The sequence below is a fragment of the Vigna angularis genome, chromosome 4 (assembly GCF_016808095.1).
Source record: "Vigna angularis cultivar LongXiaoDou No.4 chromosome 4, ASM1680809v1, whole genome shotgun sequence".
In the NCBI taxonomy this organism is placed as follows: domain Eukaryota; kingdom Viridiplantae; phylum Streptophyta; class Magnoliopsida; order Fabales; family Fabaceae; genus Vigna; species Vigna angularis.
In genome coordinates this window covers 41673994-41699148 of record NC_068973.1, presented here as the reverse complement: position 1 = coordinate 41699148, position 25155 = coordinate 41673994, and the positions used below count along the sequence as shown (strand labels likewise).

At 31.8% G+C, this 25155-nt stretch overlaps 4 protein-coding genes across 4 annotated transcripts; 2 read left to right on the top strand and 2 right to left on the bottom strand.

Annotated features, from left to right (window-relative positions):
- Positions 1-4250: 4250 nt before the first annotated feature.
- LOC108330855 (CDT1-like protein b) lies at positions 4251-11560 on the top strand. Its single transcript, XM_017565435.2, has 5 exons — positions 4251-4616; positions 4704-4823; positions 5172-5406; positions 5838-6584; positions 8670-11560. The coding sequence occupies exons 1-5, from the start codon at positions 4333-4335 to the stop codon at positions 8694-8696; spliced, it is 1413 nt and encodes a 470-aa protein (XP_017420924.1). The 5' UTR covers positions 4251-4332; the 3' UTR covers positions 8697-11560.
- A 3079-nt stretch (positions 11561-14639) lies between these two features.
- On the bottom strand, positions 14640-15254 carry LOC108331253 (auxin-responsive protein SAUR23). Its single transcript, XM_017565899.2, has one exon. The coding sequence runs from the start codon at positions 15050-15052 to the stop codon at positions 14804-14806; it is 249 nt and encodes an 82-aa protein (XP_017421388.1). The 5' UTR covers positions 15053-15254; the 3' UTR covers positions 14640-14803.
- A 1947-nt stretch (positions 15255-17201) lies between these two features.
- On the top strand, positions 17202-20604 carry LOC108331020 (CDT1-like protein a, chloroplastic). Its single transcript, XM_017565632.2, has 7 exons — positions 17202-17551; positions 17637-17756; positions 18080-18317; positions 18753-19496; positions 19852-20047; positions 20132-20222; positions 20311-20604. The coding sequence occupies exons 1-7, from the start codon at positions 17265-17267 to the stop codon at positions 20366-20368; spliced, it is 1734 nt and encodes a 577-aa protein (XP_017421121.2). The 5' UTR covers positions 17202-17264; the 3' UTR covers positions 20369-20604.
- Positions 20605-23426: 2822 nt separating this feature from the next.
- LOC108331216 (auxin-responsive protein SAUR21-like) lies at positions 23427-24228 on the bottom strand. Its single transcript, XM_017565863.2, has one exon. It carries the CDS (start codon positions 23875-23877, stop codon positions 23581-23583), a length of 297 nt encoding a protein of 98 aa, XP_017421352.1. The 5' UTR covers positions 23878-24228; the 3' UTR covers positions 23427-23580.
- Between the last annotated feature and the right edge of the window lie 927 nt (positions 24229-25155).

The following is a 25155-nucleotide window of genomic DNA, read 5'->3' as shown; positions in this document are numbered from 1 at the left end:
CAAGTTCATTAAGAGTGAAAACCACAACTTCAGAATCAATGGCTTATACAGGACTCACAACCAACGTTAAATAAAATATGTTTAGGTCTAACGTTTGTTCAATTTTATTGTCTTTGTAGACATGCAGCAGACATGTCACGTGTTTTCTTCATACTGACAATGCAACTCAATTCTAAGATATAGATTGCTGATAAAACCTCTCTTGGTGACGCGTTCTACGGTAGTTGATAAGAATGGATCATAATTATTAGGATCCAGCATGGAATCTTTATCCAGAGCTCAATCACTGTTTGTTTGACATGAAAATTTTATGTACATAAAATCAAAGCAGAATGGTACATGATTGGAACCACAAGGCTTAAATATACACTACTGTCCTTAATATAACTAGTCTTTTCATGAAAGTCTGGCAACAACTGTACTTTAATTTTCTATTAGTTTTAATCTCAATAATATGTAATAACTTGTACTGATAATGGTTGTTTCATTATTCTTTTGTTTTTGCATGAAAGAATTGATTAGCTAATAGCAATTTAATTCATGAACGACTATGAAAGACCCGATGGTTTTTCCTAACACAGCTAACTTCAATTTTGAGGTCCAGATGAAGAAATGACAGTCAATTTCTGCAGTGTATCATATTTCTAAGATAACCATACGGTTGATGAACGGGCTAATCTGAATGAGCACTTGATTTCATCCTATGGAAATATACTTTATTATTGTGATCAACATAAACTACTATATCACTTGTTTGCCCAGAAGCATCACTATGATGTTATTGATTGAGGCTGAATTTTAGGTGCAGATAGAATGAGAAGAACCACAAATTTAAGAGGATATTTTTTTTATGGTGCAGAGTAAACAACGGACGAAAGATGATAGAAAAGTCTACCCAGTGGCTAAGGCTGTCTCAGATAAATTAGGGCTCTCAGTTTTGCTCATGGACAATATGACACTGCCAATATAACCACTATATTAGGTCAGGTATGGTCAGTATCTTTATGCTCTCAAATTATAAGCAAGTTTATACGCGTATAAGATTTAAATTGAATATACAATATAAAAGTACTTAAAATATTTAAATTGAATGAGATCTAACAGAAGCAAAAATATGATAACCATCTCTTTTCCTTACTTTCTGGTTAAAATCTTTCCACTCAGTGGAAGAGGTAAAGAAAACAAAAATGAAAAATCCTCCTGTACAATTTTTTTTTCATCTACTCTAGTAAGTCTCCTTTAGCATGAACTATAGCCCATTGAAGCTAGAAGTGACATTCAGGAACACATCCTCCGTACAAGGAATTGTGAGACCACCCGTTGGATGAGAATATCCAAATTCTTCTTCTGATTGACTCAGTAGATCCTGAAAAGTAGGCTGGTTCAAGAATGATATAGGAATCACAAACCGCCTTTTGTTATCTCCAACATAGACTGCAAAAAAACCTTTTGGGATTTCAGCTCCCTTGGATGCTCGTTTGATACCAGGTAATCGGAAACCCATGATGTTTTTTTAATTCACACGCCGAAGTAAGAATGATGATAGAAAACTTGTAGAGAAAAATATGTCGTAAACTTTGATTCTTGGGAGAGAAATTGGGTTGTGTTGTTGTGATGAAGTGGTTAGTATATATATATAGATGAAGTAAGGTTTGGTGGATACTATTTGTTGTTATAATGAAGGTGTGGATGGGCCATTTGATGTGTTAAGGTGGGATACAAAGAAACAAGGGTTCAAAAGAGATCACATGGTATTGTCTTAGAGGCCTTAGTCAAGGATGGTGATTGCTTGTCAGATTGATCAATTCAACTGGGTCCAATATTCTTAAGGTTGTGCTGACATGAGGACCACTTCAAGATGAACATGTTGGAGAACCTATCACTTCTGTAATATATCGTATTTTCTGCATTTTAACTGTTTCGATCATGCCTCCAAAAGAGTGTCTATCAAGTCGCATTATATCAGATGTCAAAAGAAATAAATTCAATTTAACTGTTGTACATGGAAACAAGATGATTATACGAAAATGTTGGTGTCAAAATGAAAGAAAATTAAGAGAATGTTTCAAAATTTAAATCACAGTATATAGAATTATTCTACAACAGTTAAAAAAGCAAATTTTAAGTTTAATTTAATTTTATAAAATCGAAGTTTACACTCAGTCGTATCTTAAATTAATAACTTATCTTCAATCAATATACACTAATGCAAAAAGGACTTTAGACGTATGTTATCTTGGGCTTTTAACGTTTGATCTCTATCCGACTTCTATACGGGTGACGTTAATGAGACGTCGAACCCTTTAGGTCAGACGTCTATATAAATGTCTGATCCATACAGGTTAGACGTTTCTGAGGTTGCTCCTGACTCATAGTAATTCGAGTTTACAACTTTATATTTTAGTTGAAGAGAATGTATTGTACATTTTTTTTATTTGATGGTTTTAAAAATGTAGTGGAGGGAATTAGAGGAGTGCAAAACGCAAGAAATCGCCGCCAAAGAGTGCCGCCCAAGGACACGAGAATAACTTCACCAAAACCCAACAAAAACGCATTTTAATTGGTTCAAATTAAAGATAATGTATCAAAGAGTGATGCAATCAAAGTAAAATTAATTTAAAACGGTGCAAAAATGAGAAAACAAACCTGAAAAGTGTAACCCGTAGAGAGAAAACGCGACAAAGATGATGAACAATGAGTGCGCGTAACGGCTATCTCGCGTTCACGGTGTTTTAATGCCGACATTTAGACATCGGTTCCCCAATAACAAATGTCTAAAATGCTTTAGAAGTCGGAGTGGCGAGATCAGACGTCTAAATAGAGTCAAAAAGTGACTTTTTAAATTTCTGTGTTGTGTATTTAGACGACGGTTCCCCAAATAACAGACGTCTAAAGTGCTTTAGAAGTCGGAGTGGCGGAATCCGATGTCTAAATGGAGTCAAAAAGTGATTTTTTAAATTTCTGGGTTGTGTATTTAGATGTAAGTTCTCCCAATAACAGACGTCAAGTGCTTTAGAAGTCGGAGTGGCGGAATCCGACGTCTAAATGGAGTCAAAAAGTGACTTTTTAAATTTCTGGGTTGTGTACGTCGGTTCCCTAATAACAAACGTCTAAAGTGTTTTAGAAGTCGGTTTCCCTCATAACAGACGTTTAAATAGAATAATTTTTTTTTAACTTTTTCGTTTAGTTTTGACGTCTATTGGGGGAGCCGACGTATATGAGTATTTAGACGTTGGGTCACTCCATAGTCGATGTCTAAATAGTTGTTTTATTTACGAAAAATGTCATCAATCATTTTTTACGTTAGATATTTGAAGGTCAGAGGTCTAAAGAGTGATGTTAAAGGTTTTTTTGCACTAGTGATAAAAACTTCATTTTAAAATAATTCTTTTACAATAAATAGTTATTTGTATTAAAACAGCTCTACATAAGCCCCAGTATGAAGAAAATAAGCCCCAATAATTACCTCACATTTATTAGAGTTGAGTATATCGCTCAACTTGTGAGAATCAAATTTTCCAAGAATTTGTTCACAACTGAGATGCCATACATATTCCAAGTGTACAAAATATTTCTATCCATACATATTACAAGTGTACAGAATATTTTATGGCTTCTGGGGCATACTTTTGAAATATGTGGAGTAATAAATATTTTTAAAATACTTTATTAATAATGTGATAAATATAATCTAAATATTTTTTAATTTAATACACTAATATATAAAAAAAAGCGTGCCTACACTTGGATTTTAAACTAGTTCCTGATATAAACAATTTATTAAATCTTTTATTCAGCGCTAGCATAAGTGTGTAAGCATTTTTTAAATATCTATAAATAATAAATTTTCAAAATAGTAATTAAAAGAATAAAATTATATAAACAAAAAATTATACATAGTTATAGATAAAATAAATTTTATTTAATGCCAAATTATAAAAAAAAATCCACATCTCAATATTTGATATTAATATTCTTCTTATATGGCTGTATTAAAAAGGTAAAGTGTTATTTTATTCTTTCTCTGATCTTTCATTTTTGAACTACAATACTTTGGCCACCATCCAAATAAAACAACTATTTACCACTTTATTTCAATATACAGCAGTAAATATTAATAGTTTAATTTAAAATATGGAAAAAGATATTAAAAGATATTAAAATATTAATATAGTTAATTGTTTAAACGTCTCATCTTGGCGGGAAGCAACGTCTCATTTTAGCGGGAAACAAAGTTGCGTACGCAATAAAAACACTTTTTCCGCGAAAACAAAGCCTGAGTACATAGTAATTTTTCATTTCACTGTCACAAATCACTAATCATCAAACACCATGAAGAAACGCAATCTCCAAAGCTCCAAGGTCCAATCGCCAAACCCCGTTCAGTTCAGCTCCAAGACGCCGGAGAAACTGTCGCAACGGAACCGCACCTGCGGCGTCGCGCTCTCCGTCGCAGATATAAAAGAAGTAGGCAAGGGTTTGCAGAATCGGAAGCGACGTTGTGAAACGACGTCGTCACCGCCGCCAAGCAAGAGTGTGAGGAGGCAGATCTTACAGTGGTCTTCTCCGAGTAAATCCAAGAGTACTAACGATGATCCCTACAAGCTTCCCGAAAAGTGATATACATTTTAATTTTTTTAAATTCCGATAATTAAAAAATATACATGTTGATTATAGTTGCTAGTTTCATGGTTTGTTTGCAGATACGAAATTTTGGATCAGTTCTTCGATCTCTTGGACACTTTAATTTCAATGTTTCGTCTGAAAGGGAAGACGCCGTCTTTTATGGAAATCAGTCACAGAATTGAATCTTTAACAGACAGGTACCGATCGATTAGGTTTTTTTTTTTTAATCAATAGCAATGTTTGATCTTTTATCTGTACATGAAATGCTAGATTAAGCTTTGTGTTTCTATACTCCGTGGTCAGATCTCAATCCCACCCATACACTCCAAAAAATATTACATGTGAAGATACTAATTTCTTATATAATCACTTGGTATTCTCTTACTGAGTGTACTAACCTAATTTGAGTATTCTAAAATCAATAACAAATGCTATCTCACCCACAGCAAGGTCATACTTTAAATGTTTTGATCTAGGTCTCATCCTGCACTATCTTTACCGGAGTAGTGTTCAATAAGGGAATTGTGTATTTCTTTTTTGTTTAGGAGGTTTACTCACGGCCATCTAGCGCAGTTGAAATTTATATTGCCTGATGCTATTGTTCTGAAGAAGTTTCTAGTGCATGATGAACGGACCAGTTGTATGAAGCAGGATATTCACATTTCTTTAGCTCCTGAGGCGGTAGAGTCTGATGTGAAGATGCCTCCTCAACGTGGGAGAGTGTCATTGAAGAAGTTGTTTCACGCACGGCTTAGAGAATTTTGGGAATCTCATCCTGAGGTGGGTCACATTAATTCCATCTAGAATAGCTGTTTAATAAGATTTACTGTCAAGCATTTCGTATTACTGATTCAATTTTGCCTTAATTTTTATTCCTCTGAGCATTACTCTATGGCTGTCTAGTTTTGTTCGTGATTGTGATGGTTATCATGCAAAATTACTACAGGTGTGCAATCCTATGACATGCGCATGGAAAAGTCCTGTGCTCCGTTGGGAAAATCACGGTTCATAAATTTGGATATTTTTCAATGAATCAGTCTAATTTTTGCAATGAGCAACTTTTATCTCAATCAGAATAATTTCTTTTGAACGAATCCAGATTATTTTTTAATAATGGGCAATTACTACCTCAATCAGAATAATTACTTTCTAATATCTCAATCAGAATTATTATGCATTTTATTTGGTCTGAAATATACTTTTATGTGTAGGGTGATGAAATTCCAGAAGGAACTTTACCGGAGCCATTCAATCGCCCAAAGAAAGTCAATATTTTAGACACGTCGGAAACTCGTCTCCCAACAAAATTATCACTCTGCATGCGCTATAATGACATTGTCAATAATGTAGAGTCTGCTAGCATAGATGAAAATATGTCTGCACCTGTAGAGACATCAATTGAATTGCCTAATGAGCGTCTGGCAGCAGCTTCTCACATTGCTCCATTCTTTAGAGCAAGATTTTCTTTGAAACTTCAACAAAATTTAGCAGATACTGTACAGCAAATTTCTCAAGTATATTCAGTACAACCCTCCCCAGCTGAGTGGGCTTCACAAGCAGCTAGCAGTGAAAATTATTCAACAATATGTGCCTCTCTGAAATCATCCAGTGCTCCAGCTCCCACTTCTACTCCAAGCAAAACCGTCGACTACACAGAAAACGAAGATGCTTCTTCTCTCGAGAGGATTGATGCCATGTCAACTCCCGCTAAACTTGTTTCTACTCCAATTAGGTTGATGAGTGCCACACCTGCCTTGCGTTCACCCAAAAGATATCTTATGAGTCCTGATGACCACCCAACCAGTTCTTTGAACAAGTTAGCTAGGCGGCCAACTCGCTCAAGATCATTGAGATTTGACAGCCCAGTGAAGAATGAGGAGGTTGTGAATGAAGACAATGCCGGTGGATTACCAATAGATGATGTTTTTGACATCCTCCCAGGAAAATTTGTCCAATCGGTATGCCTTTTCTTTTAACAATGTGCTACTTTTATTTATTTGTTTATTTGGTATTATTGGATCCTATGGTTTTAAATTTCTTATTGAAGAGTGTCTATTAAGTCAGTTTATCAGATGTCAAAGAATTTTTTTTTAATTCAATTAAAGTGTTGTACATGGAAGCATGATGATTATAGAAAAAATGTGGGTGTCAAAATGAAAGAAAATTGAGAGAATGTTTCAAAATTTAAATTTAAATCAGGGATATAGAATCATTCTTTTCTGTGGCTCCAGAATTAGCTAGTGTTCATGCCTTATATTATATTTTCATGCATACTGTAATTTGTGCTCAGTCACATATAAGCACGTACTTTTTTATTCTTCTCTTGACTTTCGTCTAAACTTGAATGTTCAATTTGGCTTTGATTGATTAAGTTCTTCAACTCAAACTACAATTAAAAAGAAGTACAGATTAAAAAAATTAATTCAAAATGAAACATAGTATTATTGTTGTGAACACATAGAATATCTCTTGTTATAATTCTATTAATCTTCTTTGAACATTTATGGTCGTTTTGTTCTGATTAATTCATGTACTAAGAACAACAGAATATAATTTCAAACAAAAAATTCTATTTTAATTATATTATTTTGGCTTAAATAAAATTTAGGTCCCCAATACATGATTAATTTTGTTGAGTACCCAATAAAATTGTAAGTCTTCATTGTTTCCTAAGTCAGTTCTATCTATTGGTTTAAGAAGTTGAACACCAAAGGCTAACAGTAGCAACGTGAAATAAGATGAGATATGCTCTGGTTAAATTTAGTGCATAATTCAATACCTACATCTTTTTTTAGACAATAGACATATTGACAACGCTACTCAATCCTAGCATATATTGCTGACACCCTCGTGTCGACAAATTAAAAGGTAGTTGATAACAATGGATCAGAATATTAGGTGCCATGGAACCTTTATCAAGAGTTCGATCACTGGTCACTGACCTAAAGATTTTATTTGTAAAATCAGAGCTCATTAGTACATAATCTGTCGACAATTTGAATTGTTAATTTAGTTGGTTATTTATTTTTAAGCTGCATGATTTTAGTTTTTTCAAGAAAAGTCTAGCAACAACTTCCCTTCCATTTTCCACTAAACATTATACAAAAATTGTAACTACGGGAGTTCATCATTTTCATTTCGTGTCAGAATAATTTGCTAAAAGAACTTTAATTTACGAACAAACTAGATTTCAGCGTCTTGTGTTTTAGGCAAAATATTAAAGGAGAACAAGCGAACTTGGACAATCTTTAACAAAAGTTATTTTTATTTCTCAATCGGTGATTTTGTTTTTTTAGTTCAGAACTTCAATTTTGAAGTCCAGATCAATTATGAGAATCAATTAATACTTTTCCAGTAAATTACTTTGGTAGAGGCTTATCTGTCACTTGTTGCCCCCAAAAACAACTAACAAACCATGTGATGATTCTGATTGATTGGGACAGTGCATATAACAATGACACTTAGGAAAGGAGGCTGAATTTTAGGTGCAGAAAGAATGGTAAGAGCCACAAAATTAAAAAGATATCCGTTCCCTAAGGCTTAGAAAACCAGGAATAAGATTAACCACATATTATAGAAGAATCTGGCTAAAGGCTAAGGTTGGTTGAGGATTGATATGTTAGTTTTGCGCATGAACCACATATTATTATAGAAGAATTAATGCTCTTAAATCAGATGCTAATACAGATTAACTTAGAATTCAATAATTAAATGAGACATAACAAAAATTAATGTTGTAATAATCTCTTTTATTAACTATATCATTGACACCTCCACTATCCACTCTGGAATGGCAAAGGGAAAAAAACAGTATGTACTATAAAAGATCCAGTCTTGAAGAATAACTGTAGTACGCAATATATCTAAAATTGGCGCAAGGTTTAGGTTTGTCCTTGCATGTATTAAAAGATTAGTTTACAGGATAGCAAAAGGATGTTGTACAAAATTGCCTCAACTATGTTGTTAGGATTAGGATCTTTAGTAGTGTGAACTATAATCTGTTCAAGCGAGAAGCTATATCCAAGAACATATCTTCCTTGCAGGGAATCGTGAGATCACCCAAAGGATGATACTAACCGAATTCCTCTTCGGCTTGGCTCAGCAATTCTTGAAATAAAGGCTCCTTCAAGAAGGACACTGGAATCAAGAACCGCTTCAATTTTTCTCCGACATACACTGCAAGATAGCCTCTTGGAACTTCCAGCACCTTGCAAGAAGATTCTTTGCTTTCACTAAATGATTATTGTCTAATACCCGGTAAGCGAAAACCCATTGTTTTAATGATTGCTTCACCTGCTGATGGAAAAAATGATTTCTAAGTAGTAGATTGAAGCAGTCACCTTTAGTTTTAATGCTTCAGTACGAGAATGATTTATGTTGCTTATGAAACCAGTGAAGGGTATATATAGAGGGTGTAAAGTTTTTCCCTAGCTTATTGGATGGTAAAAATGCGCTTTGGTGGGAGACAAGTTCCTTAAATATCACATTTTATTGTCTTGAAGGCTTTCAATGGAGGATTACATAATAACACAATTACACGCCCCACCATTTAGAATATAGGCCTACCAAAGGATTCGGTAATGACCTACTGCTTCACTTGTTTCAGACAACTCTAAAACATATCAAATCCTTTGTTCTTTCATAGGGAAACTGATAGCTGTTGGTACATGAAATTCCACCTATAAAAGATGAAATTTACTTTGAAGCTGTTACATGATTGTGATTGGAGACAACGTTTTTAATGGCATTATCCTGACTTTTTTTTTTCATTTTTCTATTAGATTTGTCGCAGTATTCTCAAAGTGTTATTGTCTGGCCACATAGCTTCACCAGTGACTAATCACCAATGTACAAACACGTGCCAGAGTGGTTAATATATCTTAAAATAATATATAATACGTTATATCAACATTAAATTCATGGTACAAATTCTTAAATTAAAAGAAATTAAATATAGTTTATTCAGTTAATGGGACGTTAAATTTTAAATTTTAAAGATTTGGATGTATTTATTTGAAGTTAGTAATTTCAAGTAGTTAACTATATAGAAGAAAAAACTCAAACTATCCATTTTTACAATTTCATAAATTCAAAAAAAAAAATATTTTGCATTTACTTTTGCTGGCTCATGAATGTATCACTTGTTATGATATAATCCTCGTGGTTGACAATGGAAGGGCTTCCTGCTGGACTGTCTTGAAAAAACTGCAATTACGCAAAACTAGTGATGAGTAATGTAGTCAATGATTCAATATTTAAAATTAGCGATAGTGTACAATTCTGCTCTGATCTTGCAGGTATAAAATCTACAGGTCATAACGACTAATGATCAAGCTCTTAATGTTGTTCTGAGTATATGGTCTTAAGATTTTCTTTGCATATGACAGAATAATTAGTCGAACTCTAATTCATGAGCGGTACCAAACTAGCTTTAGGGTCTTCCTAGGAAATATTTAATGAATAAGTTAATGGAGAACACGAAAGTTTATGTGTACTGTAACTTCTGTTAATGATAGTAAGCTAACATGAGGTAAATAATATTTTTAAATTAATCATACACTTAATAAGGGTTATAAGAGATATTGATGGACAGACATGGATAGGAAAGAAGGAAATAAGCCGTGGATGATAGATCAGTTGATGCTATATTCAATTTATTTGGATCAGGATTTTTCTAGTTTTCATTTATCAGTGTTGTGAACTGTAAATTACTTTACAGAGGATCACCACTATAGTTTGTCCCAGAAGCAACAAACAGGTCATGTGATGCTGCTGCTGATTGATTGGGACAATGCAAAGCAATGACCCTTAGAAATTGAGATTGATTTTAAGGTGTATGTAGAATGGGTAGAATGGGTAGAACCACTAGATTAGGAAGATATTTGATCTATTGTACCAAGAAAAATCCAGGAATCAGGTGAACCAAATATTTTAGAAGAATCTAGCAAATGGCAGGTTCAGGAAAGATATATGTTGATGTTCCAAGTTTTGCTAATCAACATATAGGTAATTAATACAATAGTTCTGCAACTATAACAGTATATTAGATATACATCAATACCTCAAATAATAGAATTCAAAAAAGATATAACAAAAGTTAAATTGTTGAATAAATCTCTTTTCATTACTTTCTGGTTAACATCTTTCCACTCCTTGTTGAAAAGGTAAAGAACAAAAATGAAAAATTAAAAGAAATTTCCTCCTGTACAATTTTTTTTTTCTAATCTACTCTGGTAAGTCTTCTCTAGCATGAGTTATAGCCCATTCAAGCGAGAAGTGACATTCAGGAACACATCCTCCTTACAAGGAATTGTGAGACCACCCGTTGGATGAGAATATCCAAATTCTTCTTCTGATTGACTCAGTAAATCCTGAAAAGTAGGTTGGTTCAAGTATGATATAGGAATCAGAAACCGCCTCATGTTATCTCCAACATAGACTGCAAGAAAACCTTTTGGTGGGATTTCAGCCCCCTTAGATGCTCGTTTAATAACAGGTAAACGGAAACCCATTGTGTTGTTTCAGTTGACGAAAACTGATGTAGAAGAAGGAATGCACAAACTTTGATTCTTTCGAGAGAAATTGAGTTGTGTTGCTTGTGAATATAAGTGGCTAATAATATATACATATAGATGACTCAGGTTTTGTGGATAATATTTGGCGCAAAAGTTAGAAGTGGACGAGCCTTTTGATGTGTTCATGTGTAGGAGACAAACAGACACGGGTCATAAGAGATGACATGATAGTTTTAGAGACTACAGAGAAACTCAGATGTGTGCCCTACATTTCTTGGAGATGTGCCAGCATGATGACTACAAAAATGAAAGGGACGTTACGTGTTGGAGAACCTATCAATTATGTAGCCATGGTAAACTGTAATTTGTAATTGCATAGTTTAGACAAAGCTTCAGACAATCACCAAATGAAAATTATATGGAAGTATTCTTATAGATATTGTTTCTAATTTGTGTAGTTGTCCTCTATAATGCTACTCAGTTCACTTTTTCAATAATTTCATTTATTCTTTAACATGTTACCGTTAAAAGATTTGAAGCCTTTAAACATGAGACATCCTAATTAATTATGTTAATGTTATTTATATAAAATTAATTATTCATATTATCTTACAGTTAAAGTTTTCCTTTTTTTATCTTTTTAAAATTTTACTTAAAATACTTGCTTTTACAAAGGGAAATAAAAAGTTTTATTGTCTAGTGCTTCTAAGGGGAGACTAGCAGGTGATTGTGATAACATTTCAATAAGTAAAACATGTGATACCATACCCTTCTATGAATGGTATACTGTGCTTGTTGTCTAGGGTTTCCTTTCATTGCATGCTTTATTGGAATAACTTTGATGACAAGTCCATATGAAGAGCACAAGTCCTTTTGAATAGTCTCTTTCAAACATTAATAAGTCACTAAAGATATGTTGTTATAATATGTGAACAGTGATTTTTCTTTTTCATTTCATTTCTTTTCATATATGTGAAATTGGATGTGTGTGTGTGTATATAATTTGAAGGTAATTTAAGAAAAAATATTTATTATATGCTAACAAGAATATTAAATTAATTAATATGAGCATAATTATACAGCTACTGAATTTGCACTAATACATATAACACCAACTCCAGAATGACACAGGCTTGTGTTTCTGCATGCACATATATATTTGAGTTAACAAAGGGAGAAAATTTATAATTTACAGAGAATTCAGTTAGGTCTCAGAATGTTTTTCCCCCGCTTGAGAGAAATGGACAAAAGTATGATGAAAAAATCAAGAAAAGAAAAGAAAGGCCTGCTGTACAAAGTTGTCTCAACTATCTGTTGTAGGATTATAATCCTTTGCCACAAGATTTATAGTTTTTTCAAGCGAGAAGCTGTATCTGAAAACTCATTCCCTGCAGGGACTTGTGAGACCACCCATTAGATGTGAGTAACCGAACTCCTCTTCAGCATGGCTAAGCAATTCTTAAAATAAAGGCTAGTTCAAGAAAGGCACGGGAATCAAGAATCTCTTCATTTTCTTTCCAATACACTGCAAGATACCCTTTTGCGACTTCCACTACTTTCTAAAAAGACAATGAAGATCTTTTAATACCTGAATGAATGCAAAAACCCATTGCTTTTTTGCTTCTTTGCACTATAAATGAATGACTGAATGTTTCAAAAGTAGAAGAAGAAAGCAGTGAAATTGAATTCTGATCCTTACGTGTGAGAATAAATTATGTTGCTTATGATCCGAGTGAAAGCGTACATAGAGAGTGGGATTGTGAATGAGTTGTCTGATGAGAGATTTAACAGTAGGCAGGGTTCATTAAAGATCACACGGTGTTGCCTTGAAGGCTTTCATTGAGGGTTACATAATATGTGCGAATTACATGTCCCACCATTTGAAGTATGAGCCTAAGAAAGAGAGTTGTCATGACTTGCTTCACTTGTTTCAGACACATCTAAACATATCAAATGTGTTCTTGCTTTTGCAATGGTACTTGAAATTCAAAATATAAACCTAGAAATGTACTTGGAAGCTGTTACATCATTATGTTTGGAGGTAGCCTCTTTAAATGACCCTATTCTGACTATTATTTCACGTTGTATTATCAATAAAGAATAAATGAATAGATATACAGCACTTGTGGGTATTCTAGCCCTTTAACAAAAAATGTAAATGTTAGTATCTACATAAGATGTGCAAAGATCTCAAAAGAGAAGCTGCTTAAAATAAAAGCTTCCCTAATTACAAGTAATTTATCATTTGTTGACAAATTATTCTAACCTAATATTTGTGCCTTCGGAACAGTCTTCCTTCTCCATAGCGTTTTTAAAATGCACTACACAGTTCCAAGTTTAGGTTTTTTTGTGTAGGTTTAATATATACACATATCCATAAATCTCCACACTTTGTAAGATATTTTATGTGTATATAAATTCATGTCTATTTCTTATTTTATCTGATGTGAGATTTGTTTGTACCGAACATGTTTTTCTGTAAAATGTTATAGGTTTGACTTTACCATGAAAACTCTATTATCATCTTCCTTCCAAACCCAGGTATCTGGGCTTCCTTTCTTCAACGTGTGGCCATTTATACATTGAAAAAGTTATAGCTCCTGAGATGTTTCCCAATCACACCTAGTTCTCCTTCATGTTAGATTCCACATCCAGGTGTTGTCCTCCCAATCCCTACCACCCTTAAAGTTCTATCTTTACAGTTAGAGATCATGTAAAGCCTAAGAAACCCTTACCCATTTATCCTCCCTTCTTACTTGTAGTACATTGTATTTATGTGACTGACATTTTTTTACGTGTTGCGTGAAAGTCTTCAAGGTCTCGGCTCAGCCAAAAATTGGCATACTACTACAACATGGCTGAAAATCCAGCGGCAACTAATTGACTTGATCAAATCCAAGAGAAAATTAGACTGCTGCATGGACCTCAAGGCTACGATAGGACTACTATTTTTGCCAAGTGCATGAATTCAACACTAAGAAAGAGAAGGAATTTTCAGTTGATCAATAGTACATATGAAAGATGGGATGCATTCTTTGTAAGGGAGAGAGTCACAGCACTGGCGACTCTACTAAAGTGTAAGCACTGCTACAAAGTTTTTGTTGACGGAGAAAATAAGGTTAAATCAAAATAAATACTTCATTAGTAACTTCAACAAAAAATAACCATTTTTTTAAAAATAATTGATACTCGAAACAAAAGTTAATTATATACCAAATACTTATTTGATACAAATTTTTTAAATAAATCCCAATATACCTCTAAAATAGTCATCATTTAAGCTCGTAGGAAGCAGGAAATTGCAGTTGTAAACATAGCTCTAATACTCCTCCAAAAATGCCATTCATATTTGAATACACGGTTTTTTATTACTGTTTATTTGGGTAGATATGCAACTGAAAAGAGCCAAAATTTGTTTGTTTCTAACAATACAATAAAAACAGTATAACCAAAATAAAAGTTCAGCTGAAAGAAAGCAATATTATAATTTATGTGAAGAAAAAGCCTCTGATAATCTTGTATTCATAGAATTCTGTTACAGTATGTATATCTTTCCGGGAGAACAAAATTGAAAGATGAAAAAAGTATATACATGTTTAAATTTTGTCATTTCTACAGAAACAATTAGTTGATTCTTATTGAGACTTGAGTATGAAATCTGTCTATCGCCTGTGCAAGCGAGAAGTGACTTGAAGGAAGACATCTTCTCTGCAAGGAAGTGTGAGGCCACCCATTGGATGATCAAATCCAAATTCTTGTTCAGCTTGACTCAGCAACTCTTGGAAAGAAGGTTGGTTCAAGTATGATATGGGAACCACAAAACGCTTCTTCTGGTTTTCTCCCACATACACTGCTACACTGCCCTTTGGGATGTTCACACGCCTTTGAAACCCACGGAAGCCGAAACCCATTATGCCTGATCCTTATTTGTTGTGAAAACAGTGATTTCAAAGGAACTGAATAGAAAGTGTTTGATAGAGAACGCTTAGACTTGAATTGCTTGGGACTAACCATGAGCAAATGCATATATATATATATAGCTAAGGAGAAAACTTTGTCATAGATTTGGTACAGAAATTATTCATGAATGGGGGGTCTAGTTGGAGACATTGGCATAAAGGGTCACATGGTTCTGTGTTAAACATCTTTGTCAAATATCTATAAACATCTCAGATTAATGGCCTCATGATGTTCATGAAGAGGCAATGGCCAAATGGGGTCTAGTGAGGGACATCAGCATGAAAAATCAGATGATTCTTTCTTAAACGTCTCTACCAAACATCAACAGACAGCCAACACCATTTCCATTTGAAACCTAATGCCAGTCTGAAAATTTTAATGTCATGATTCGAGACATGTCTACGACATCTTAAATGTTCACTGTGTTGATTTGTCTCCCTACCAGAATCCTTCATATAAGGTTTAGAATGTTCATCAGACAAGGAGTTATGGGTGCTATTCATATAATCCTAAACCACCTAACGATTCCTCCCAAGACCTCCAGAACAAAGTGATACTTGAATTCTACTTTATTAATTCATCAAGCAATTAGAAATCATAAAAAATGAAATTAAAAAATAATACAAAAAATATTTAATATTTTAAGAATTTTTTACTTTTAATAATTTATTAAATAACCAAGTTATTAAAAAGTATAAAAAAATAAAATTAAGAATGAAAAAAATTAAATAAACACGAGTAAAATAAACTAAATATAAAATCATTAAAAAGGAATTTAAACTTTAGACATAATTAACGTTTTAGATTGATGATAATAATTTGTTAGATAATAAATAATAGAGTTGAAATATAATTTTTTTTACAGTAAATCAATCTAAAAACAAATTAAATTAATAAAATAATAACAATCATTTAGACAGACAGTTTTTAATACGAAAGTGTAAACAATTTGTTAGTAAATATATATTACTTTTTTAAATAATATTAATTAAAAATATATATTTTTATAAATTTAATTTTATTAAATAACCAAATAATTAAAATTAAATAAAAAAGTATAAAATTATTAGTATTTTAAATGTAAGTTATTTTTAGTAATTTATTAAATTACTAAATAATTAAAATTTATATAATGATAAAATTAAGAATGAAAAAAAAAATATATATATATATATAAGTGTATTTCCTTTTTTAGGAAAAATCAATTTTAATAAACAAAATAAATATAAAGATAACTCCTTGAGAATAGAAAGTGAAATGACTAAGGAACAAACATTTAGAACTTTTGACAACAAGTAATCATAAGCATCTTCTTTTTCTTATATTATAATAAAAAAATAGATAATAGATAATTGATAATTGATTAAATTAATGTAATATTTTATTTAAATTAATATAATTATTTATTAAATTTATATACATAAATTTTAATATAAATACTACATAATCATTAAAAAAATCTTATAAAACCTTCACAAATATCACCAATATTCTCATAATACGAAGAACCAATCCAATAATAACTTTACCACAAAAATGACAATTTTAATTCTGAACCCAAACAAACAAATTCCAGAAAACCGAAAGCAAGAATTATAATTAAGCATGATAGTCCTTGAAATGAAGAACGTGATAAGAACTAACTATATTAATATTTTAATATATTTTTCTATTTTATAAATTAAACTATTAATATTTACTGTTGCATATTAAAATAAAGTGGTAAATAATTGTTTTATTTGATGGTGGCCAAAGTATCGTAGTTCAAAAATTAAAGATCAGTGAAAGAATAAAATAACACTTTACCTTTTTAATACAACCATATAATTAAGAAGAATATTAACATCAAATATTGAGATGTCGATTTCTTTTATATAGTTTGGCATTAAATATGGAAATATTTAGGAATAAGAGATGGATATTATATTTATCATCTTTTTTAAAAATTAAAATTCATTTCCATTTCCACTTTATTGTTTAAATGTTTTTTTCCCTAGTTTTAAAAGCCTGAGTAGTAGGGGGCAAGCAACGTCTCTTTCTGGCGGGAAGCAACGTCTCTTTTTTGCGGGAAGCAACGTTGCGCACGTAATAAGAGAGTTTTTCTGCGATAACAACGCCTGAGTTTTTCATTTCACTTTCACAAATCACTAATCATCAAGCACCATGAAGAAAAGCAATCTCCGAAGCGCCAAAGTCCAATCGCCAAACCACGTTCAATTAAGTTCCAAGACGCCGGAGAAAATGTCGCAACGGAACCGCAACCGCGGCGTCGCACTCTCCGTCACAGACATAAAAAAAGTTGGCAAGGGTTTGCAGGATCGGAAGGGACGCGGTGAAACGACGTCGGCACGGCCGCAAAGCAAGAATGTGAGGAGGCAGATCTTACAGCGGTCTTCTTCTCCGAGTAAATCCAAGAGTACTGACGATGATCCCTCCAAGCTTCCCGAAAAGTAATTGACATTTTTATTTTTTAATTCCTGATAATTTAAAAAATGTATACTGATTATAGTTGTGAGTTTCATGGTTTGTTTGCAGATATGAAATTTTGGATCAGTTCTTCGATCGCTTGGACACTTTAATTTCAATGTTCCGTCTGAAAGGGAAGACGCCATCTTTTACGGAAATCAGTTCTAGAATTGAATCTTTAACAGACAGGTACCGATCGATTAGGTTATTTTTCTTTCAATCAATAGCAATGTTTGATCTTTTATTTGTACATAAAATGCTCGTTAAAGCTTTCTGTTTCTACACTACAAAAAATATTACATGTGAAGATATTAATTTCTTATGTAATAACTTGGTATTCTCTTACTGAGTGTACTAACCTAATTTGAGTATTCTAAAATCAATAACAAATCCTATCTCACCCTCAGCAAGAAACTCATACTTTAAATGTTTTGATCTAGGTCTCATCCTGCACTATATATACCGGAGTAGTGTTCAATAACGGAATTGTGTATATTTTTTTGTTTGTTTAGGAGGTTTACTCACGGCCATCTAGCGCAGTTGAAATTTATCTTGCCTGATGCTATTGTTCTGAAGAAGTTTCTAGTGCATGATGAACGGACCTGTTGTATGAAGCCGGATATTCACATTTCTTTAGCCCCTGAGGCTGTAGAGTCATATTCGAAGATGCCCCCTGATCAACGTGGGATAGTGTCGTTGAAGAAGTTGTTTCACGCACGGCTTAGAGAATTTTGGGACTCTCATCCTGAGGTGGGTCACATTAATTCCATCTAGAATAACTGTTTAATAAGATTACTGTCAAGCATTTCGTATTACAGATTATTCAATTTCGCCTTGATTTTTATTTCTCCAAGCATTAGTATCTGGCTGTCTAGTTTTGTTCATGATTGTGATTGTTTTTATGCAAAATTACTATAAGTGTGCAATCCTATGATATGCGAATGGAATAGTCCTGTGCTCCGTTGGGAAAATCACGGTTCATAAATTAGTATAATTTTTAATGAATCCAATCTGAGTTTTGTAATGAGCAATTACTATCTCAATCAAAATAATTACTTCTGACCGAATCCAGATTATTCTTTTAATAATGGACAATTACTACCTCAATCAGAACTTACTTTGTAATATCTCAATTAGAGTTATTCTATGCATTTTATTTGGTCTGAAATATACTTCTATGTGTAGGGTGATGAAATTCCAGAAGGAACTTTGCCAGAGCCATTCATTGGCCCAAAGAAAGTCAATATTTTAGACAAGTTGGAAACTCGTCTCCCAACAAAATTATCACTCTGCATGCGCTATAATGACATTCTCAATAATGTAGAGTCTGCTAGCATAGATGAAAAGATGTCTACCCCTGTAGAGACATCAATTGAATTGCCTAATGAGCATCTGGCAGCAGCTTCTCACATTGCTCCATCCTTTAGAGCAAGTTTTTCTTTGAAATTTAAACAAGATTTAGCAGATACTGTACAGCAAATTTCTCATGTAGATTCAGTACAACCCTCCCCTGCTAAGTCGGCTTCACAAGCAAGCAGTGAAAATTGTTCAACAATATGTTCCTCTCTGGAATCATCCAGTGCTCCCGCTACCACCTCCACTCCAAGGAAAACCGTCGACTACACAGAAAACGAAGATGCTTCTCCGAAGAGGATTGATGCCATGTCAACTCCAGCTAAACTTGTTTCTACTCCAATTAGGTTGATGAGTGCCACACCTGCCTTGCGTTCACCCAAAAGATATCTTATGAGCCCAGATGACCACCCAACCAGTTCTTCGAACAAGTTAGTTAGGCGGCCACCTCGCTCAAGATCATTGAGATTTGACACCCCAGTGAAGAATGATGAGGTTGTGAATGAAGACAGTGCCGGTGGATTACCAATAGATGATGATATTTTTGAGATCCTCCCAGGAAAACTTATCCAATCGGTATGCATTTTTTTTTTAACAATGTGCTACTTTTATTTATTTATTTATTTGTTAATAATGGATCCTATGGTTTTAAATTTCTTATTGAAAGTGGACTAAATAAACATTGCTATACCCGTTAGTTCCCTTTTTCTTGTTGTCCCATGAACTAGAACTAAAGTATTTTTCACCAGTGACTAAGTATGAATGCTGTGTATAATCAGCCTCACTTTTATTAGTTTGCCCACTTATATTAGTTTGCCCATTTATATTAGTTTTCGCAATTAATGCATTTCAATAATATTGGGTCGAATATCTGTTTAGGTTTACTTTGACCCTTTGCTTATGTGATCAACATTTACTGTGCCTCTTGCAGATTAGAGAAAAGGAAAGAATGGCAATGGAGGAAAGAGACCCAGCTATCACTCAAGCAAAGAAACGGAAAAAAATTATAGCTAACCTCCCTAAGCTCTTTGACATGATTCGCCTCTTGCTTCGACAGCGGAATTGTATTACTAAAATGGAGCTTGTAAGCAAGATAATCTCAAGCCACAGTGATATTGTTGACATAAGTAAGGCACTTTTATGTTGAAAGGATTTCCAATTTTATAGTTTTTCTTTACACTAACTAAAGCTTTTCTGGTTCGTATTTGTAGGTGAAGTTGAAGAGCAGCTAGATTTGTTGCAAGAACTAGCACCGGAATGGATTTCTGAGAAGCAGGTCTCCAGTGGGGATTTGCTCTTATTGTGAGTTCCTTTGGTTTAGGCTCTTTCTTTTAACCATTTGCCTTGCCTTTTCCTTTGTTTTTGACTTTATGGCATATGTTTTTTGTAGCATAAACAAAATGTTGAACCCTGAAACCATTCGAGCATCTCTTGAAGAAGCGGCATAGTTGAGCAAGAAGACAAATTAATTGAAAGTACCTATGCATGTGTGTATTAAGGTCAATGCTGTGTTGAAAAATCCACAGGTGGTCGTCGTGTTTATTTTTTGACTAGCTAGCTTAGGCTTTAGATGTCTAATATATAATATTTTTGGTAGATGAGGCTGTGATTTTGTAAATGGTGAGATCGATGGAAACAAACATTTAATTGTCTAAGATATAATGCATCATAATTTAAGGTGTCATGTTAAAGAATATTCTGAATATTAAAGAATTTTTTTCATAAAATAATCACAGGAAAAACAAAACTCAAGTATTTAATCTGAAAAATACATATTTATAAATGATAGTGGTCTGTATAAAAGAATAACTACACATTAAAATTCCATCATTTTAATATCTATTCTTTTTTAATGTTAATAAATTTTACGGAAAGTATGCAGAGAGAAATATTATATATAAAAACCAAGAGTTCTTTAAATAAAATGAAACTAGTAATTAAATAAAGTAAAAAAAATGAATTATCTGAAAAATAAGAATTTAGAAGATTGAACATTCTAAATTAATAGGCTTCTTTATATAATAAAAATAAGCAATAAATAAAAATACAAAATATTCTATAAATTAAAATTTTTAAATAATTTAATTTGATAAAATTAAAATTTACGGTTGGTTTGGTGATATAAGTGAAATTAATACCAATTAATTTAAATATTAAAAGAGAAAATAAAAATAAGCAATAAATAAAAATACAAAATATTCTATAAATTAAATTTTTTAAATAATTTAATTTGATAAAATTAAAATTTACGGTTGGTTTGGTGATACAAGCGAAGTTAATACCAATTAATTTAAATATTAAAAGAGAAAATAAAAAGTTATATAGAAAAGTAAAGGTTCTTCAAAACAAACATGAAACAAAAGATCAAAGATATTTATTGTATGTGACAAGTTAATGCAGGAATTTTTGAACAAATCAAAACTTAATTAGAACAAAAATACCAATCAGAACAAATTTATTTTCATCCTTATGATTATTTAATTATTACTACTATTAGATTGTATTATTTAGAACAAAATTATTTGCAATTAAATTAATACTGCTGATAAAAAAACTACTATTGTTTCTAAGAAAACATTAATTTCATTTAGTATTTTAATACTGCTGATAAAAAACTACTATTGTTTCCATTATAATCAGATAAGATTTTACTACCTGTCGTACTTAATTTCCTTAAGATTTTAGAAAAATGTTTCTTTTATACTAAAGACACTAGTTGATAACCTAATTTTAGGACAATTTTGATTATTAAAAAAAGTTAATTTTCACTTTTGTATTTATAAAGAAAAACAGAGATTGAAGAGTAAAATAATAAATGTAAAGTGTGCATAAAAAAATGTTGGAGGTCAAAGTAACAGTATCCAAGATTTTATTCGGTGTGAAGTTTTGAAATGGCCTAAAGTTGATAAAAGTTCAACTTATATGAGATATGAACCTTTTTTTTATTTTAGTCTTTTTGCAATTAGTACGTTGAAGACTGTAATCGTGCTGATGCAATATAGCAATTTAGTTTGGATGCTAAATTATGTGGACGAAAATATTTCTTATATTTAATTTATTTGAAAAAAGATATTAGTATCACACTAAAAAAAAGAAAAAAAATGAGAATGTGATTAATAAATCATATATTCTTATAATTAAGAACTCCAAAAAAAAACTTTAATAAAGAAAAAACTCAATTTTTTTTATCAAAATTCATATCATTTTTATCGCAGTACAAGTGTATTATATAATATTTGTAAAATAAATTAGACAATACTCTCTTCATTCTACATTAATTCTTCCACTTTTTTAATTTTTATCATATAAATTATTATTTTTTATATTTAATTAAAAAATAAAAATATAAAGAAAATTTAAATTACATTAATCCTTGAAGATCATATGACAAATTGAAAGAATAATAAAATTGAGTCTCATGAACATGTTTACATCATGTTAAAAATCCAATATTTTATTCATATTAAAAATTTAAAGCCTGTATTTTATATTTAATTAACCCTATTGAATCATGTCAATCGAACTCTTATCTAACCAAGAAAAAAATGAGTGTTGACAAAAAAAAATTAGAGGTAAATAATAATAGGGAAAAGAAAATATAGAAAAAAAAACTAGTAGATAACTTTTAAATTTCGAAAATAAGCAAGGGAAATTGAAAAGTTAGATAAAATGGTTTTAAAAATGATTTCTTACATTATCATAATAACAAAAATAAAAGTTAATTTTTCTGATTATTATTAAAATAAAAAGTGTTATTAAATTTATGAAAAATATATTCTCAAAAAATAATTATAAAAAAGGATACAAAATCTAAAGAATAAGATCATATAATTGATAAAGATAAAATCAGTAATAAAACCTGTCACTAAAAAAGTAATTATAAAACAATTATTAGAAATAATTATCATTATTAATAGATATAGATATAGATATTTTATTTTAAAATTTAAGTTCCAAAACAACTCAATATCAATGTATTTGAACTAAATTGAAGTATACTTTTAAATTTTAACTCAGAGATATGTGTATGGAAGACATAACAATAAAGTTCATTAAATAATACATATTTAAAAAACGAGAAACAATTTTAATATTATTTAATCCTTATTTCTAAATTTAGTACATAAGCGGACCATAAGAATATATTTATAAGAAAATGTGCTAAAATATTTATCTATACCAAAAAGGCTATAATATTAGTTATGTTTGGATGGCTATGACATTGGACAGATTTTACAGTGCTCGAGGATTAAAATATAACAAGACGGCAAACATGTACTGGTGCAATGCAAACAATATTTCAATATTAAAACTTTAATCGAATTCAATTATCATAAATACATAATTTAATTTTTAAAAAGATATAAATTTCATTTACTGGTTAAAATCATTAGTGTTTTTATTACAACTATGCAAAATCTGTTTAATCATCAGCATCCTTAATATAATAATATACAAGAACACGATAACTAGAAAGAAAAGCTGCAACATCGAACAAGCAGCATATAAATGACAGAAAATGAATTTGGTTGATTCTGAGAAACAGTCAATACATATATATATAATCAAACTGTATATACAATGATATACATCTTACGACGTATTTGTGAAAGGAGTGAAGTTAGTATATGAAAAGCAGTGAAAAGCAGGGAAATATGTTTCAGGAACGTAATTGAGAGGTGAGAGAGATGAAAGCCTCTTCTTTGCAAGGGATGGTGAGACCTCCCATTGGATGATTGTAGCCAAACTCTTCCTGCGCTCGGTTCAGCAAATCAAGAAACGAAGGATGGTTCAAGTAAGATATTGGAACCACGAACCTCTTCTTTTGAGCCTCTCCCACATACACTGCAACGTGACCCTTTGGAACGTTGGAATGGTTTCTGTTATGCAGATGCTGCTGCCACTTGAATATCTTGTTCGCATGAAGAGCCATAAATATTGGCAGACGAATTCCCATAACTCTGATATCTGATGCCAAGTAAATACAAGAAGATCTTCAAGTGAAGATTTTGGAGTGAGGGGGACTTCAGTTTCTGTGTATATATATAGTGATGGTTTAGAGTGTTGCAGCAGAGAGTGGGAAGCCATACATTTCCAGAAAGGATGATCAGAGAAAGATGAGTGCAAATTGCTAGTTGGAGAATGCTGCCACAAGATGAAGGGCCCCACTTCATCAAATTCCACAAAACTCTCACATGCCACAACACAAAACTGCTAAGCTCACCACTGTCTTCAAAACAGCGTGCCGTACACTGAAAACAACATACTGAGTTCACAAAAACTTAGGAACACTCACTGTAATTTATATTAAATGTGCAACATAATCACACATCCGTACTACCACACACACACACACACACACACACATATATATATATATATATATATATATATATATAAAAGCTTTTACTCCATTTTGTTCAGAGCTATATATAATATAGTAGAATTGCTCAGCATATCAACGGTCAACAACCACATGATCTTGATAAGTATCTGTGAAATGAAATTATCAACCATCCATGTATATCATATATATTATATTCAAATTGATTATCGTAGAAAGTAAACCAAGTTTACTGGGACGCCATACCAGCAAGATTATCAATACTCTAGGAAAAAAATATCATGAGTGAACTTTACAGTAAGAAAAAAAGATATTAATAAAGGAAATTATCAGTATACTTCTTCTTTGGCTCTTTTTTTTCTTTCACCAATAAAAGATTTGTAAATAGATTTCGCATAAATGAATTTATATATATATATATATATATATATATATATATATATATATATATATATATGTGTGTGTGTGTGTGTGTGTCTTCATTTGATTTATGTGTATTCTTCATCCAAAAGTAGAATAATTAATTTTATGAACAAATAAAAACATGATATATATACATAAACTTGAATAGATTTACAAACTGAAGAGTAACTTTAATATCATTTCTAACTGGAACGTGATTTCTGACCAATTGAAAGTGGAACTGTGAATAAAATATATAATTACAATTTGGCAATGATTAAGAAGTGGAACATATAATTTAAAAGTTGTCCTTTTTCATTAATGATAAGAAAATCAGCATCGATACGTGTGAATATATGCAGAGTGCATGCATGTGGGTGTGGGTCTCTCAATTATGCAGAGAATGGAGAAGAATGATCATAATAATGTTATTGACTGCAAATGAGTTAGCAACCAGCAATTATGTCAATGTTAGAACTCAGAAATACC

Excerpts from the sequence above, each read along its gene's own strand:
- LOC108331216 (XM_017565863.2), bottom strand. The coding sequence starts at position 23,877 with ATGGGAATTCGTCTGCCAATATTTATGGCTCTTCATGCGAACAAGATA.
- LOC108330855 (XM_017565435.2), top strand. The coding sequence starts at position 4,333 with ATGAAGAAACGCAATCTCCAAAGCTCCAAGGTCCAATCGCCAAACCCC. Across the intron at positions 4,824-5,171 it reads ATTGAATCTTTAACAGACAG|GAGGTTTACTCACGGCCATC; the intron begins GTACCGATCGAT and ends TTTTTTGTTTAG. Across the intron at positions 6,585-8,669 it reads CAGGAAAATTTGTCCAATCG|GGAATCGTGAGATCACCCAA; the intron begins GTATGCCTTTTC and ends TCTTCCTTGCAG.
- LOC108331253 (XM_017565899.2), bottom strand. The coding sequence starts at position 15,052 with ATGGGTTTCGGCTTCCGTGGGTTTCAAAGGCGTGTGAACATCCCAAAG.
- LOC108331020 (XM_017565632.2), top strand. The coding sequence starts at position 17,265 with ATGAAGAAAAGCAATCTCCGAAGCGCCAAAGTCCAATCGCCAAACCAC. Across the intron at positions 17,552-17,636 it reads CCCTCCAAGCTTCCCGAAAA|ATATGAAATTTTGGATCAGT; the intron begins GTAATTGACATT and ends GTTTGTTTGCAG. Across the intron at positions 20,048-20,131 it reads CAGTGATATTGTTGACATAA|GTGAAGTTGAAGAGCAGCTA; the intron begins GTAAGGCACTTT and ends TCGTATTTGTAG.